A 16599-nucleotide genomic window follows, 5' to 3' on the forward strand; every position below is an offset into this window, starting at 1 on the left:
GGTAGAAGGAGGAGAGAGAGAAAGAGAGGGGAGAGAGAGAGGGAGGAGAGAGAGATAGCGAGAGGGGGAGAAGGAGGATGAGTGAGAGAAAGAGAGAGGGGGAGAAGAAGAAGAAGAAGAAGAAGAAGGAGGAGTGAGAGAAAGAGAGAGGGGAGAGGGAGAGGGAGGAGTGAGAGAAAGAGAGAGAGGAGAGGGAGGAGTGAGAGAAAGAGAGAGGGGAGAGGGAGGAGTCAGAGAAAGAGAGAGGGGAGAGGGAGAGGGAGGAGTGAGAGAGAGAGAGGAGAGGGAGGAGTGAGAGAAAGAGAGAGGGGAGAGGGAGAGGGAGGAGTCAGAGAAAGAGAGAGGGGAGAGGGAGAGGGAGGAGTGAGAGAAAGAGAGAGGGGAGAGGGAGAGGGAGGAGTGAGAGAAAGAGAGAGGGGGAGAGGGAAGAGGAGAGAGAAAGAGAGGGGGAGAGGGAAGAGGAGAGAGAAAGAGAAAGAGAGAAGAGGGGGGGAAGGAAAAGGAGGAAAGATAGAGAGTAAGTATCATATTGAGAGACTCTGAATTTGAAGGTAAGTTGGAAGCAAGAACTCAGGCTAGCAAAACTGACAAATCTGGGGAAATAGATGCTCTTTAAGAATGTCAGAAAAAGTGTTGCTTGCTGATATGCTGAGTTTAGTCTGCTGACACTTTTGTTTGACTTCTGAATTACAGCAACTAATATATTAAGCTTGAAGTTTATGAACCACAATAATGACCAGCATAAAATGACAGCCATAAGGGTACAGTAGTGGCACACATACCTTGGTGGTAACCAACAGCTCTCTAATTGGACTTAAGACCCACTGAATAATAGGGAAACCATGCCTGGTACTGACAGCCTTGCCAACTATCCATGGCTAATGAAGTTATGGATTTTGGAGAAGAACCTATAACTTCTACTTCACTAAACCAGCACAATTCTTAATTATATTATACATATTTGTCTTTGTACCAACAGGTAAGTGTTGACCCTGATAAGTGATAACCCTGACCCCTCATCAATTATCTTTTTAAAATGATGATGACCATTGAAGAAAACCACAACCCATAAAATGAAAAGTTGTGGAACCTAGTCCCAACTAATACATCTGCAACACAGTCTCTGTACCTAAGGTTCAGGTACCAGAAAGGGGACAGAAAGATTGTAAGATACAGAGGAACTTGGAGTTTGTTATGAGATTGGGTCTCCCAGAAATGTCAGATACTATACCTATTAAAGTTTCACTGACATGGCTACGTAAACATGACTTAAACCGGGACAGAAACAAAAGGCATGATACCTGGAATGGGGAAGAGCTCACATGGCCCCACAAGCTTACAAGCAACTAAGGATTGCTTAGAGAGGGAGAAAGAGTCTTCCCCAAGGAAAAGCACACCAATTAGCTACCTAATGCCAAATGGCATGTTCTGGAAAAAGTATTTGCATACAAGTAACTTTCTACAGCCTGAGTAGCTTGGCAGTTTGTATGTATGTATTTAGGAATATGTACATATACTCACACACCTTTACTTTGAAATAAATATGGGAACAGTATTTAGAAGGAAATGGAAGAGGAAAATGATGTAAATATAATCTCAAAAAATAAAAAAGATATTTAGTTTATGTTGTAGTAAGTCACTAAATTTGTGGCAACTTTTATAGCACAGGAAATAGTACACTCAGTTTGTATGTGAGGAATTAAACAGTATTTCTTTATCACTTGGTTCCCATTCCCACTAATTTAATTTTTTCATTTATCAATCAGTCCAACGTTTATTGCTCTTATTTTGTTAAATCCTTTCTTAGGTCATGTTTTGCTATCGCAAAATGCCTGAGTGTAAAGACAAGAGCTTTATTGGGCTTATATTTCCAATTGCTGAAAAGTTTAAGCAGCAGGATGTCCTCATCTGTCAAAGGTTCCGTTTCAGCTTGATGGGTGGCACCACACGATGAGACAATCCAAGTGACAATCCAAGTGAGAGGGCTGGGTGGTACAAGAATGCTATGATCCTTACTTCTCATGTCAGGCGACTTCAGATTGGCATAAAGAACTTCATGAATGTGGGGTGACAGTTTCCTCCAACATGGAGTAGTTCAATATTCCATCCTTCTGTGAAGCCCCTTAAATAGGAAGGTGAACAACTCAAAATGGCTTCCAGAAGTCCCCCAAACTCTCTAGATTCACTAGGCTTCTTCTTTCCATGAGCAAGCAATAAAAACTACTGAGGTGCTCTCAGACAAGACAAGCTGTAAAGAAGACTCTGAGAGCAGACCAGCTGCCTGGAATAAGAAGAAACCATCTGAGCCACATGGAAGAAAGAGGTTTAGACCAACCGAGTCACTTGGGAGGGGCTCTCTCCAACTTGTTGAGAGGCCTGCAGGCTGTGCAGCATGCTCTAGTTTCCCAACTTTTGTGAGCTGTCACCCGCACTGGGATGGGCTTTGGTGATACAGCTGTCTCTGAGTCATTTCTGCCCCTGTAAGTTATGTGTCACTCATATTCAGGTAAGGGACCCCAGTACAACCCATGCTTCACCAAGTTGAACTTCGGTGGCCTCTGTATTTTGGTCTGTTATGGGCTCCTTATCTGGGGTGAGTAGACACGTGTGTTGTGTCTCCCCAGGAAAAGTTTTATCACAAAACAATGAATATATTAGATACTGTGCTGAGAGATACATGGATTTTTTTGGTGTAAGAAATACTAGTCCTCTGGGAAGACTTCCGAACCCTACTGATGTCATCTTATGTGATGATCCAAATGAGCGTTATTGCTAGGAAAAAAAGCATTTTGTAAGTTAAAGGGTACCAGTTTGTAGTTCAGAGACTGAGAGCTGATGATACGCCCAGCTACAGAGTTGCCACATCTCATCCCCTGGACTCTCCATTAGGCCCTCCCTGTTGCTTTCTACACATTTTTATATTTTATGCCTTCTTCCTGAAATTAGTATCAGATGTTTTGGGTGAATCATGTAATTTCAAGGAAGGCTATGCCCTTTTATTTTAACATGGAAAAGTGGCGGGAGGGGGGATTTTCCTGGGATAGTAATTGAGAAGAAATTCTCTAGAGAGTCAACCCTTTCTTCTACCAAGATTCTGTCTGATTGTGGGTAGGTGGCCTATGGCCTGAATAGAATCATTTTGTCAGGTAGAGTTGAACTATAGCAAGCTAAAAACAAAGACAAACCAGTCATAAAATTTGTGTTTGTGTACATGAATTGGCAATAACTCAGGCGGTTTCTTGTCCTTTTAAATTACTGTGGTTCTTTGCGCTGATACTAGACCAAGAATAATGTACTAAAAACAAGGATAAAGGGGGATGCACATACAACTCGGGGTTAAGAACACTGTTTGTCTAGAGGATCTGGGTTTGATTCCAAGCTCCCACATGGTGGCTAACAACCACTGTAACTACAGTTCCAGGGGATCCATTGCCTTTATTCAGCTTCTGTGGAACCAGGCATGCATATGGTACACAGATATATGTTTAGGCAAAACACTCATACACATATCAATAAGAAAACAAATAAATCTGAAAAAATTAAAAGCAAGCTACAAAGAAGGGATAGTTGAACTTGAAAAGACAAAAATATGGGGAAGTAAGGTCTTCTATAGAGTGTAATTCCACCAGGATGAATAAAAAACCATAGCCCCATGAAGTCCTCAGGATGTTCCTGGTTTTAACTTCTTGCAGTCTGTCTTCCTCAAACGCCTATCAAGAACCCCATTTTGTTCCATCCTCCAGTCTGTCCTGAATGTCTTCATGTCTAAGGTGGATTTCCTGGTAATATCTACCTCTGAGCATTAAAATAAAGGTCTCTAAGGGATGTGTACATTTTATTTATCTGCCAAAGAATTCTCTAAAATACAGTTTTGGATATGAAATAGCCAATAAGGATTGCATTTGGTACTGCAGGTCCCAGGAGAGTGTGAGACACAAGGCCACAGACCACACCACTGACTGTGCTTACCGGGCAAGTCACTTCAGCTGGCTGGGCCAGCCCTTCTCCACCGAATTCGAAAGCTTTACGGCGTTGTTAATGAAGGTCAGACAGTGCAATATGAAAATAAATGAGTTTGGAAAGACAATAAGCTTGAGCACTCTGAGGGAACGGCTACGGGAGTAGCAGGGCATTAACTTCCGTTTTTTAGTGGGTTCTCCACACGTTGAAGAGAAAGACAAGTCCTTTCTGGGAAAAAAATGAGATAAAAGATTTGGAAAACAAGAACAAAGGAAAGAGATTTGGAAGCAACTGTGAGGCAGTGGAATTGTATTTTCTTTAAAAGGTGGATAGTTAGGATTGTCTGCTACACAATTGGCTTCTTCTCTTAATATGAAGTCTTCTATAAAAATTATGTTATGGGCACGTTTGTGCTCTCAGTTGAGAATGGGGGAGGTCATTCTGAGATCTCATCATTGGACCTTGAGGAACATATGGCAGGCATTCATTGAGCTCCAGTCTCTTCTGATAAAGTAACGGAGGTGTAGGCGATTTTTGGCTTAGGTGAGATAGTGTACCTGACTTCTGTGCATTGTTGTGAGACTGTGGGAACAGTACTAACGTTTAAAAGGTCACTGTCACCATCAGATGATTATGACATAGTGTGATTCTTCCTAAAACATATCCCTCAGATATCACTATTCTTTAATTTCAAATCGCATTTCAAAAGTTGAACCCAGTTATACCCCACCTCCTACCCAGACACAGCTGTTTTTAGGCAGGAAAAGGAATAGAAAATAAGGCCTTGTGAATTAGAAATACTTTTCCCCCTTTGTTTCAGGATACACGTTCAGTTGGATTTGGAGTACGTCTTTTCTTTTGAAATATGGTCCCATTTTTCATGTCAGTGTATTTTTTACAAGTTCCTACCTTCACAGTTGTGTCAAAATCCTTTCATTGCTAGAATCCTGTTTGCAATCTTCTTTGTCTCATATCAGATATGGGAAGTTTTCAGAGAAAAGCCATTCAAAAGAATTGAGCATTGAGTTTATGAGGCCATGATCATGAAAGACCCATCTTATTCTTTAAAGTAGAACAGGCCCTCCTACACCTCACAAGTGACGGGTGTCAGAACCAGTTTGAGTAGGAGATACTTCTATCAAGGCTGGGTCTCCAGGGTCATCCCCTCAACTGTCTGTCCTCATCTGTCTACATTTCCCAGGCCTTACGCTCCTATGCTGCGGTCTGACTCTCAGGATCCAGCTTTAAGGCATCTACCTGCTCAGATTCCCTTCTCTGGAATTAGCCTTGATTTCTCACTGAACTCTTGACTCGATCCATGTTACACCCTTTAAAGTTGATAGGAGACAATCTTTTTACCCATATAAAATTCGGTAGGTCCTTAGCACCTTGAAGAAAGTAGGATTTGGATACAAAGGAGAATCTATTACTTGAATGTGTATCTAAAAGTTGATGTGCTGGAAACTTAGTCCCCAGTGAGCAATATGGGCCTAATAAGAGATTGATTAAGTGGTATAGCTCTGTCACAAGAATGGATTATTGTTATAATCAGAGATTGAAATGATGAGATAATGAAAGTATTATAAATGTCAGTCTGTTCCTATCTCTCACCTGCTCTTTCACCTCATGCTAAGATTCGGTTCAAATGCCATATGTAAGCACTAATGGCTTTGGTCATCACCACTGGATCCATAGAAAAAATGTCTATTTTTTACAAATTACCTACTTTGCGGTATTCTATTGCATCTGTAGAAACTAAACTCGTTCAGAGGCCAGTTTTACAACCCAGAAATGAGCCATTTAATGGCTATTTGTTAGTCACTTCAAGGCAGTAAAGCCTGAAGCTAGAGGTCAAGATGCCTTCGGAGAGGTTGAAGAAAGCCCTGTAAATGCAACTCAAACACTTATGTGCTTTTCTGCACTCTGCAAAGCGTGTGAGAGAAAGTTTCATACCCTGGCCAAGTGTACCCTCACCGGAGCAGGATGCTTGTCCAGTTGGATCATAAGTCTCTTTCAACGCAGTAATTACAGACGTGAGGTTTGGGCTGAAAGGCAGAATGCTGGGTTTCCCATTTAGAATGAGTCACATTGAAAGTATTTTTATTAGCATCCCTAAAAACTACAGCATACCTTCAGGTATTATTAATTGCAAATGTATGCAAGCTTTAAAAAAAAATCCTCTACCATGGTTCCTAACATACTAGTGACTAAAAATAGTGAACTATTAGATTGAATTGCTGCAAAGAGTTTACTTTCAAGATCTGGAAGATTTATGCAAGTTTCATTTGAAGCCCGGGGATTAATATCGAGCAATTAAAAGACCAGCAGGGAATGACTACAAATCATGACCCCTATCTAGACCTGTATTCTAAACGCCCTCTGGACGCATGTGCCTCATTCTCATATCCCTGGAGAACGCATGCACATTGAGGGGAGGTGACTATTGTAACAAACACTGTTAGTGTCCACTGTTTGTAGAAAGGAAAACAGAGAACAAGTCTCCAGGTTTTGACTTTACACATGTTTAAACATTCCTGACACTGTTCCTGTGCATAGGGACAGCTGGCTGTGCTTTACCTTGTTCCAGAAGAAATTAAAACACCTTTAAAAGTCACATAAATTGCTGGGCGGTTGTGGCGCACGCCTTTAATCCCAGCAATAGGGAGGCAGAGGCAGGCGGATCTCTGTGAGATCGAGACCAGCCTGGTCTACAAGAGCTAGTTCCAGACAGGCTCCAAAACCACAGAGAAACCCTATCTCGAAAAACCAAAATAAATAAATAAATAAATAAATAAATAAATAAATAAATAAATAAATATCACATAAATTAATCCGAGTAAAATAAGCAAGATATGAGGGTGTGTGTGAAAAATAGAGGCAGGAATGATGTTTTAGAAATGCACACTAGAGCGGGGCTGTGTTGGCACACACCTTTAGTCCCAGTGCTTGGGAGACAGAGGCAGGTCGATCTCTGTGAGTTAGAGGACAGCCTGGTCCACAAAGCTAGTTGCAGGACAGCAAAGGCTGTTACACAGAGAAATCCTATCACAAAACACCAAAAATAGGCACATCATAGACCTATACCTGAATGTGGGTGGGAGATAAATTTGACACTGGTTTTCTAGGAATCCAAACAGATAGAGAAACAAGGTTATAGTACTACAAAGAGAAACACAGTTGCTAAAATAGCTAGTGAGAACAGTTTTAGAGAGAAAAGCAATCAGAGACTTTCTGTAGTGTTACAATAAAGAAAACATATATGGTTTAATAAGCAAAATCTAGCAACAGAGCACACATTGTGAGGGTCACAGCTAATTCTTACACTGGGCTTCTATAAAGGCATTATAACAAAGTACTCTGCTAAAGGAGATCTAATAAGATATTTGAAATTGGCCCAATTATTGTCAGATCTGCAGAAGTCTGAGATTTTTACCGTGTGCACAAGTAAAGTACGTGTTTGCTCATGGATGCTGGTGTGACACACAGGATTTCTGAGTCAAAGGCAAAGTCTGATGTGTTACTCACAATAACAGCAGTGGCTTGAATAATGTTTTCATCAGCGCTTAGATACCCAGTCTCCACAGGGCAACACAAATTAACATAGCTGATACCTGAATATGACGTGGGGAATAATACAGAACGGGAACAAATCTTTCATGCTGGGAGAGGACCATGTATTCTGCTTGCTCTAGACAGATGCTGCATTTATAGTAATAGTTCCATCTTCCAAGACTATGACAGTGAGCATTTTTTGAGGATGTAGCCTACAACATCGGGAATTGGTGCCTCTACTCATAAAATCTGCAGAAGCCTAAGAGAACTGACTTTTAACAACCGCTTTTCAGGCTATATTCAAGTGTTCTCTGCATTAATCCAGGACTGTCCATTAGAGAATTCTCAGGAATTTCCTTTGACATTTGCTTCACATGCCCCACTTAGATTCTTCTAGACAGTGAGGACAATGATAATCAAGAAACAAATGACCTATATTTTCATAAAATGACAGTAATCATGACATTTTGTATGCTTTTCAAAGTCCTTCCTAAGGATTCTTTTGGCATAATTTTTCACAGGTATTAGTGACAATGACTTTAGTAATCTATCGTCCCACAGTGTTTGGAATTTGGCATTTCTAAAGACACCACGCTTTAAAAGTCATCCAAAGAGTGGAGATGGAGAAACCTAATGGAGTTGCACAAATAATTCCGAAGTCACCTCCACTGAGCCCGAGGTCAGGTTCATTTTTTTTCCCTGCGAGGAGCCTAAAGCCTTGCTGTGATTATGTGACCTAAGCCCCGAGGCTTACTCATGTGAGAAAGGATGTGTTCATCCTGTTTGTGTTGGGACTCTGAAGACAGGAAATCTAGGCACTGTGCTAAAATGTCCTATGTGTGAGGTCCCTTTCTCCCCTCCTTGGCCTGAGCTTTCATACTGTCAGTGTGTCTGTTGAATGCTTGTTTGTCCTACTGGCTAGAGGAGTGCAACCATCTTTCCCTGACATAATATTAGAAGCTGGCCTCCATTTCACTGGTGTTCGCTAGGTTCTAAGCAGCAAACACTGACTTCTAATGTGAACTGGGCTTCCTTTGCTGGCCAAGCTGAGTCTGATCCTCGAATTCCATTACCTATGTCTAGCACCAGGTCTCACCCTGTTTTGTTTTATTGAGCTCCACATTGTTTTCTCTGCTCCCCTTGCTTCCTCCCTTCTCCCCTTCCACCATCCTTCCCGATTCCCCACTCTCCCAATTTACACAGGAGATTTTGTCTTTTTCTCCTTCCTAGGTAGATCCATGTATGTCTCTCTTAGGGTTCTCTTTGTTGTCTAGGTTCTCTGGGGTTGCAGTCCCACACTGTTTGGAAGACCAAGCCTTCCTTCTGATGTTTCTGTTGGGTTTGTTTCCTCTAACACTGGCCTCACTGGCATAGACTGATGGCTAAGCACTGTAGAGCGCAGAAGCCGCAGGAACAGCTAGCTGAGTGTGAATCTCAGGTTTGAGGGAGCTGCCTGTTTAAGCAGAAAATCAGAGCTGAGGAACATGTTAAATACCCCAGCCCCTTCCGAAGCCAGCGCCAGAACATTCCTATGGTGAGGGCTCAGGCCGCCAGCAACAAATGACCTCAATCTGTGCCTCCTCTTTATTTGGAAGATGGCACCGTCTCTTTAGGTGTCCTTCTTACTTTTGGAAATCCCGCCATCAAACTTCATTTGAATGATGTCATTCTACCTCCCTCTGGCTGATTTTGATTTAGTTATAGCAACGCCTGAGATAAGCTATTTGCAATGAATCGATATGAACATAGAAACAGTCAGAGCATCAAGTGAGCCTGGCCGTTCCAGCAGTGTGCTTGTGTTTGCCGCAATGTGTTGTAGCAGAGAGGACACACACACACAGGACTTCCCAATGAATGGCCTTGCTACGATTCTTCTTCATTAAGGGCTTTGCTGTTGTTATCCTTTATGACTGTCTTCTGCAATCGCTATCGTATATGCTTTCTGTGTGCCAGACACTAATGCAAATGCAAAAATGCTACTGGTGAATCTATGAAACTGGTACTGCATGTGTGTCCATGTGTTTGTGTGTATGTGTACTTGTGCACAGATATGTTGTGTGCCTGTGTGTCCAAGAGGCCAGAGGCTGACACTGGGTGTCTCTCCAGTTGCTCTCACCCTTATTTTTCGAGACAATGTTTCACAGAATCTAGAATTCACCCATTCAGTGAGATTGGCTGCATCCTAAGCTCCAGGGCTCATCCTGTCTCTGTCTCCCCATTGGTGGGATTGTAGATGCTTGCTGTGGTATTTGACTTTTTACGTGGGTGGTAGGATCTGAAGAAATAATGCTCTTATGCTTGAATAGCAGGCTCTCTACTGACCAAGCCACGTTCCCAGCCCTCATCTTTATCTTAGAATTTAAAGTTTAATAAGGTAGACTGGAGGGGCTGTGGTGACGTGACCTACTTAAATGCCAGCATCATTTATTTGTGCCATGACACTGAAACTTTTCTTTCACTTCCCTTTGCTCAGTTTTCTATCAAAAACGAGAGTGGTCACAATGTCTTTGTCGTAGATGGGTCTGAAGAATGAATGCCTTAGTAATGTGTAAATTGGTTAGATCAATGTCTGTCATGGAGCAAACCCTGAAATATAAACAGTGCTGATAACATAGCAAAGGTGCTTAAAGCAGTTAAGGGGGTCCTTCCAAAGCCTGTATGCATTGCTATTCTGCAGACTGTTTGGTTGGGACACCCCTTCTTTCTATGCCTCAGCTTTTCTTACTGCGAAGATGAAGATTGCTAACACCATAGCTCCTGCATAGCCACCATGCCAAAGGTTGTTGCAGAGGTCAGCCCATTGTGGGGATAAGGTCATATGCTACCTCTCTCTCTCTCTACACCCACACCTATGGAATATGTGCATATACATATATACACGTGTGAGTGTGTTTGTATGTGTGTATACATGTGTTCACAGTATATAACTGCATAATTTAGGACCCTCTTTTGAAGTTTCTTATAACATTAGACCTGCAGAATAGTTCAAAGTGTATTTTCATGATTTATTCCCATTTAAAAGGGAAGAATTGGATTGGTTTCTTGGCTAATTAAAAGCAGTTTCTGTCTTAATAAAATTTTATTTTATATTTTAATGTTTTAATGGGCTTAATCATACCTTTTTATTCTTTAAACTAGTTCATTGAATGTTTCAAAGTTGCCTGGGTAGTAGTTCTTCCCTGAATAGGTTTGTCGTAATTGGTCATAATTTTACTCCTTGTATCAGGGAACAGAGAAGAGGCAGACAGTCACAGTGATGGAGAGGGAAATGTGAGGATATGTTTTTGCTGTTGTGCCTACTTTTTTTTTTCCCTGAGTGTGTGGGAAAGGGTGTGATGTCATCCTGTCTCCACCCCCTGTGAGTAAGCCCACAGCAGAGCTCAGTGCAGCCGCCCGCCTCTATCAGTGGAGGACGTCCACTTAAATGCAGTTCCAGGTTTGCCAGGCACCCCGGAGCATCACTCCTCCTGTGAGCAGGCAAATGCAACATGCTCTCCAGCCTGGGGTGTCTGCTTCTCTGTGGAAGTATTGCCCTTGCCCTGGGAAATGCACAGAAATTGCCAAAAGGCAAGTAGCTTGGATATTTTGTGTTTTAAAAGTGAGATTAAGAGTTGCTGGTTTTTAACTGTCGGTATGAAATATGATCTGCTTTACAATATGGGGGGATTGAATTATTCTGCAGAAAGCCAAAGGCCATGTTTGTCGAGGGGTGATTTAAGCGTTGCTTTCTCTTGGACCCCTGTTACTAACTTTGCGATGGCAGCTCCTCCTAACAGCTTCTAATGGAGTATGCTCACACGAACTAAAGTTTCAAACTACAGTATCTGCCTATCAAATCGGTTTATATAAACGACTGTTGTAATTTGTTAGTTATTTGGTGCTTTCAGTCCTGTCCAGAGACAACGACTGGTTGGTTTAAGCTTTGGGAGAAGCTTGTTCAGAAAGCTGGAATCTTTTGCATAAATCTCAAGCATACCTGGGGCTAGGGACTGAGGGAGGGTAGCCAGGTCAGATCCAAGTACTGCTAAGTAGCTGTCAGGGCTCTCCCGTCTAGTTTGGAAGAGGGTTTGGTTTGCCAGACAGGACACTCCCCCTTCTCCTGCCTAAATTGCTTATTTTAGTGTTGGTATTTTGTTTACAAGAGTCATCAAAGGAGAAGTAAATTTTCTAAACTTAGACCCTAGAAGCAGTCCTCAGAAAGAATTAACACTAAATCAGGAGACTCTCTCCTTGTCCTGTCTGCGAGCATGAATGCTGAGTGCTCTTTCGCTGCCTTGCAGAGACACTTCAGGTCTGTGGAGGCTTTTTATGGCTGCAGACTGCTGTAGTCAGCAGGATCGTGGAAAACAGGCTGGGATTTACCGTACAGTTTTGCTGGGAAGTGTCAGAGGTGACACCCAGGCACAGACTCATCAAAACAGAGTCCCAAAGAGAAGCGGAGGGTCAGAGTGCTGAGAGACATTGCTGTGTCCTCTCTCTGGAGCTTCAGCCTAGGGTCATCTTGTCTCAGATGCAATGTGTCCTTTCTTTTGGTCGGTAAAGTGAAACTTGAATCCGGAATGTGACGGCTGAAGCGTTTGGCTTGTGAGTGTCTCCCATGAGGATGGGGACTGCAGTCAAGGGCAAAGAAAACCTCTGTTCGGATCAAAGGATTAGGCAAGGAGAAAGAAATCAAGCACCATTAGGTTTTTCTTCTACCATGAGTTTCGTTTTTTGATTATAATAAACTGTTACTTAATCCATAATTAATTGTTTTCATTGGTGTAGCTTTTAACAGTGTTGCCGTTTGAGAGGAGCCTGTCGATTTTCTTTGTTTTCGGTTTCAATTCTTACAGGTGTTTTTATTTATCTCTGTATTTACTGTGTAGGGATGATAAACAAATTTGATCCCTACACACTTAGGTCAGGTCCAAGAGCCTTCATTTTCCCATCACAGATCTAGAAAGAAGCCTCTTGGTACAAGTTGCCTTTGCTTGTAAGAATATTTATTTGTCAATAATTGGGGCCAAACTGTTGTCAAGTTTATTGCCCATCATTGTGTTTGCATCAGGTTCCTTTTGTAATGTTTTAGCAATCTGTAGTTTGGTAAGATCAACAAAACACAATCTATAGCTATTATAAAACAAATGGTAAATCCCTTTATTTCCTTAAAAGGTTTTGAGGAAGTTTCTTAAGCTGGCCACCTTGCTGAAATGTGTTTGAAAATGTCCTATAATAGTTGAGGGGTGGGAGGCAGATGCTTTCCTTCAAAACCTTTGGGAGCTTTTCATGCTTGTTTTTTTTTGGTGGGGGGGTCCCCATGATGGATGCTACCATCCTAGATGATCTAAACATTTCTCAAGGAAAAAAAAAAAGACTTGTCTAGTCTTTGAACCCATGGTTTCCCAAACCCATTTGAATGATAGTCCCTGTCTAGTCAAACAGCTATGGTATCTTCCCAGAGGCTGTCTGTGATGGATCGCATTTGAAAAAGGGCTGAGGTAGGTTATTGCTTACTGCTTTGGAGTTGAGGACCACCTGTGACTGAAGAAGGGCATGGCAGTGAAGGGCTAGACATCAGTGACCGCTGGACATAGTCCAGACCAGGTGTTTGCATTTATGAGCCAGTAAAAAATGCATGCAGGTTTTACTAGCAGGGTTTTATTAATAGGGGTCATACTTAACTTTTGCTATGTGAGGATGCTCAAAGCTAGGGAAAAATCCTTGCTGTTCAGAAAAGCAAGCCATTTTCCTAAGTTTAGAAACAAATGTGTTTAATAAGACAAATTTGTTGGGCCGTTGTCCACCTTTTTCTCATTTTATTGAAGATCGATTAACAACTTCATCACAGGCCAATATTTGGGAAATACTGACCTATCTTAACTATTTATATAGATGAGGACACCCACAATAGGGGAGATTTAGTAACTTTCCCATGTTAATGGTGGAGCCAGGACCAAACACTAGTCTTCTTCCTGCCAGGTAGATAGGGTCTATGACTTATTCCAGGAATCAGGCCTGCACTGCACATGGGAATGCTGCCTCTCCCTTGAATCAGACCTTTCCTCCTAAGGTGCAGGAACTAGACTACAGCACCCTTAAAATCATCTTGCAGCATTTCTCAGGAAAATGCCGTCATTTTATATATGAATTATACATAAACATGTTCATTTGGTTATTTACAAGAACTCTCTTGTTACATGTCATATCTATTCTCAAATAAGTTGTTAGAAATTTTTGTTTTTAAAAGTTTAAACTTAAAGAATATTACTAATGTGTCTTTCCTTGTCTTCATAACTTAGTGGCTGTGTGCTTCGGCAATTTGTTAGATCTCATATCCAAACTGTAAGAGTTGTGTGGAACAGCAAGCAAGGGGGCATGTTCTTCATGGAGAGGCGACAAGATTGCCAAGCACTGCTCCATTTGATAACACTGGGGGTTGGCGTCTACTGCCTTGTGTCCTGATCATCCTTGGCCCAAACAACAGACTTGAAATAGGAATGTAATAATGCAACTCTGGGGCCAGGCGGTGGTGGCGCACACCTTTAATCCCAGCACTCGGGAGGCAGAGGCAGGCGGATCTCTGTGAGTTCAAGGCCAGCCTGGTCTACAAGAGCTAGTTCCGGGACAGGCTCCAAAGCTACAGAGAAACCTTATCTCAAAAATAAAAATAATGCGACTCTGGGACCTGGAGTCGTGAGCACATGGCAGAGAAAGTGAGCAGTTGGTTCTTTGCCTTGAGTTCTTACTCAGAAGAGTAGAAATTCTTGACAAGATAGATGTGCACAGACAGCTGCACGGATGGCCTGGAGTTAAGAACACATCCTACGCAGAGAACCTGAGTTAAGTTCCCAGCACCATGGGCAGCCATCCACAACTGCTATAGGAAAGCATATAACACTATAGATAACCAGTTCTAGAGCACCCAGAGCCTTCTTTTGGCCTCCATGGGTATTGGCACACATACTTATATCCATAACTAGATTCTCTCTCCCTCTCTCAATTAAAAATAAAATCATCTTTCTAAAAAAGTAGATGGATGGAGGCAGAGGCAGGCGGATCTCTGTGAGTTTGAGGCCAGCCTGGTCTACAAGAGCTAGTTCCGGGAGAGGCACCAAAGCTACAGAGAAACCCTGTCTCGAAAAACCAAAAAAAAAAAAAAAAAAAAAAAAAAAAAAAAGTAGATGGATGAGTCACAATAACCGTGAGAGCTATTAACGGTCGCCTATTATTCTCATAGGTAGTGTTTTTTGACTGAGTGGTGTGGTAATTTAGTGTGACATATTTTTGGTGCGGGAAGTCTAAGTCCTTATATGAAGCAGGTCTCTTATTACTCTCATTTTATAAAGTTTCTGATTACGCCTCCAGGTGTTTAAGTAATTACTCCAAGAGAAGTAAAAGTCCATAACTTTAACTCCAGCATAGCGTCAGCTCCCTGATTCCTGTAAAGACACATCAGTTTGTTCTAGTAAAAAGCTACGTACCCTGTGTAGGAGACTGGGGGACAATGCATGGTGCTTATTTTCAGGTAGCTGACTGGTTAGTGGGGTGGATTGGACAGAAGAGGAAATTCCAGGGCATCGAGATCTGTCTCCTTTAGCTCGAAGCCCCTGAGCTTTGAGAACAGTTGGAAGGACTCAGTTCAGACCAGAGGACTGAAGCATCCGAAAGACACCAAACCCAGCTGAGAGAGAAGAGCATTTGGAGGCAAGGGAGAGTTTGGATGAGAGGTGAGGGTACCTGCCTCTTCCTTTCCACAGAGCCCTTCTGAATAAAAGAATATGTCACTTAAAACGCTTGGCCTGTCTCTCCAAAGGATAGGTGATATTTGTGAGGAAGTGGGAAAATGAGAAGATTACCAGCCACTGGGTAGAGGACTGGTTTTGTTTTATTTTTATGTTCTTGTTTTTACAGATAGAAGTCTCTCTGTGTAGCTCTGGTTGTCTCAGAACTCATTATGTATACCAGGCTGGCCTAACTCAAAAATCCTCCTGCCTCTGCCTCCAGAGTGCTGGGATTAAGGGTGTGCTGCCACCACTGGGTAAGGGCTGGTTTAATTAGAATAATGTATTTGTGCATTTCTGGGACAGTATTAAAGAGTACATAGGAAAAAATGAGTCAACTGAGAAAAGGTTGTAAAAGCACAGGAAATTTATTTAGTGGCTTTTATAGTTCTAGCTCTCATGACTTCTTGATGCGTTTGTTTATTTAACTATGAGTTTATCGAACATCTAGGTAAAACTGAATGAGACCAATTGTTTGAAAAACTGTATATTAGGAAGCAAATAATCAAATATACTTCAGTTGAGTCTAAGTTTAGATACCAATGTTTTAAATTAAAATTTGGACATGTTGGGTATACGTTATTCAGTTATATATTCAACAGACTGCTCTTTGGGTTATGGGGTACAAAATATTAAGGAATTTTAGTTCTCTGTTTCTCTACAAGTTAATAGGTCACAAGGGAATGTTTGATAATACAGTTCATCAATGCCATAGCACAAAGCATGAAATGTTTCTGTAGGTTAGTGGCTGGCAAAATGTTTGTCTAAGGCAGTGGTTCTCATCTTTCCTAAAGCTACAACCCTTTAATACAGCTACTCATGTTGCAGTGACCCCCTCAGCCATAAAATTATTTTTGTTGCTCCTTTGTAACTGTAGTTTTGCTACTGTGATGAATCGGAATGCAAATATCTGGTATGTGGGGTATCTGACATGTGACTCCTACGAAAAAGTTGTTCAACCCCCCCGAAGGGGTTATGGTCTAAGGCCATGGTAGGGTATCTAATAAAGGGAGAGCCACTGAAGTCACATGACCCACTCAGTTGACTCTATGTGGGTCACCAACCTCAAATTTGAGTTCCTTTTGTTTGTTCTCTGATTGGTTCTGGCGCAGGTAGGCACAAAAGAAAAAGGTGAACTTGATCAGAGTGATCTGAAAATAAATGTAAAATTAGGACGTGAGATAATATGAGAGATTGCTAGAATACTAAAATAAAAACAAAAACGTCTTTCAACAAGCATAATAAACTAAATAAATAGCACCATCTACAAAAGGAAATTGCTGAGTATAAAATGGAAGAGCAATGGTTTATCTACATAGAATTT

At 41.7% G+C, this 16599-nt stretch overlaps 1 protein-coding gene across 2 annotated transcripts in view; it reads left to right on the forward strand.

Moving 5' to 3' along the window:
* The first annotated feature begins 10921 nt into the window (after positions 1–10921).
* Abi3bp (ABI family member 3 binding protein) overlaps positions 10922–16599 on the forward strand; it is a 207210-nt gene continuing 201532 nt past the window's right edge. For both annotated transcript variants that reach the window (XM_057765303.1, XM_057765302.1), the window contains exon 1: positions 10922–11079. In XM_057765303.1, coding sequence (XP_057621286.1) covers positions 11001–11079 — 79 coding nt within the window. In that variant the 5' untranslated portion in view covers positions 10922–11000. The remainder of the gene's footprint in view (positions 11080–16599) is intronic.

This window comes from Chionomys nivalis, chromosome 3, assembly GCF_950005125.1.
Source record: "Chionomys nivalis chromosome 3, mChiNiv1.1, whole genome shotgun sequence".
NCBI lineage: Eukaryota > Metazoa > Chordata > Mammalia > Rodentia > Cricetidae > Chionomys > Chionomys nivalis.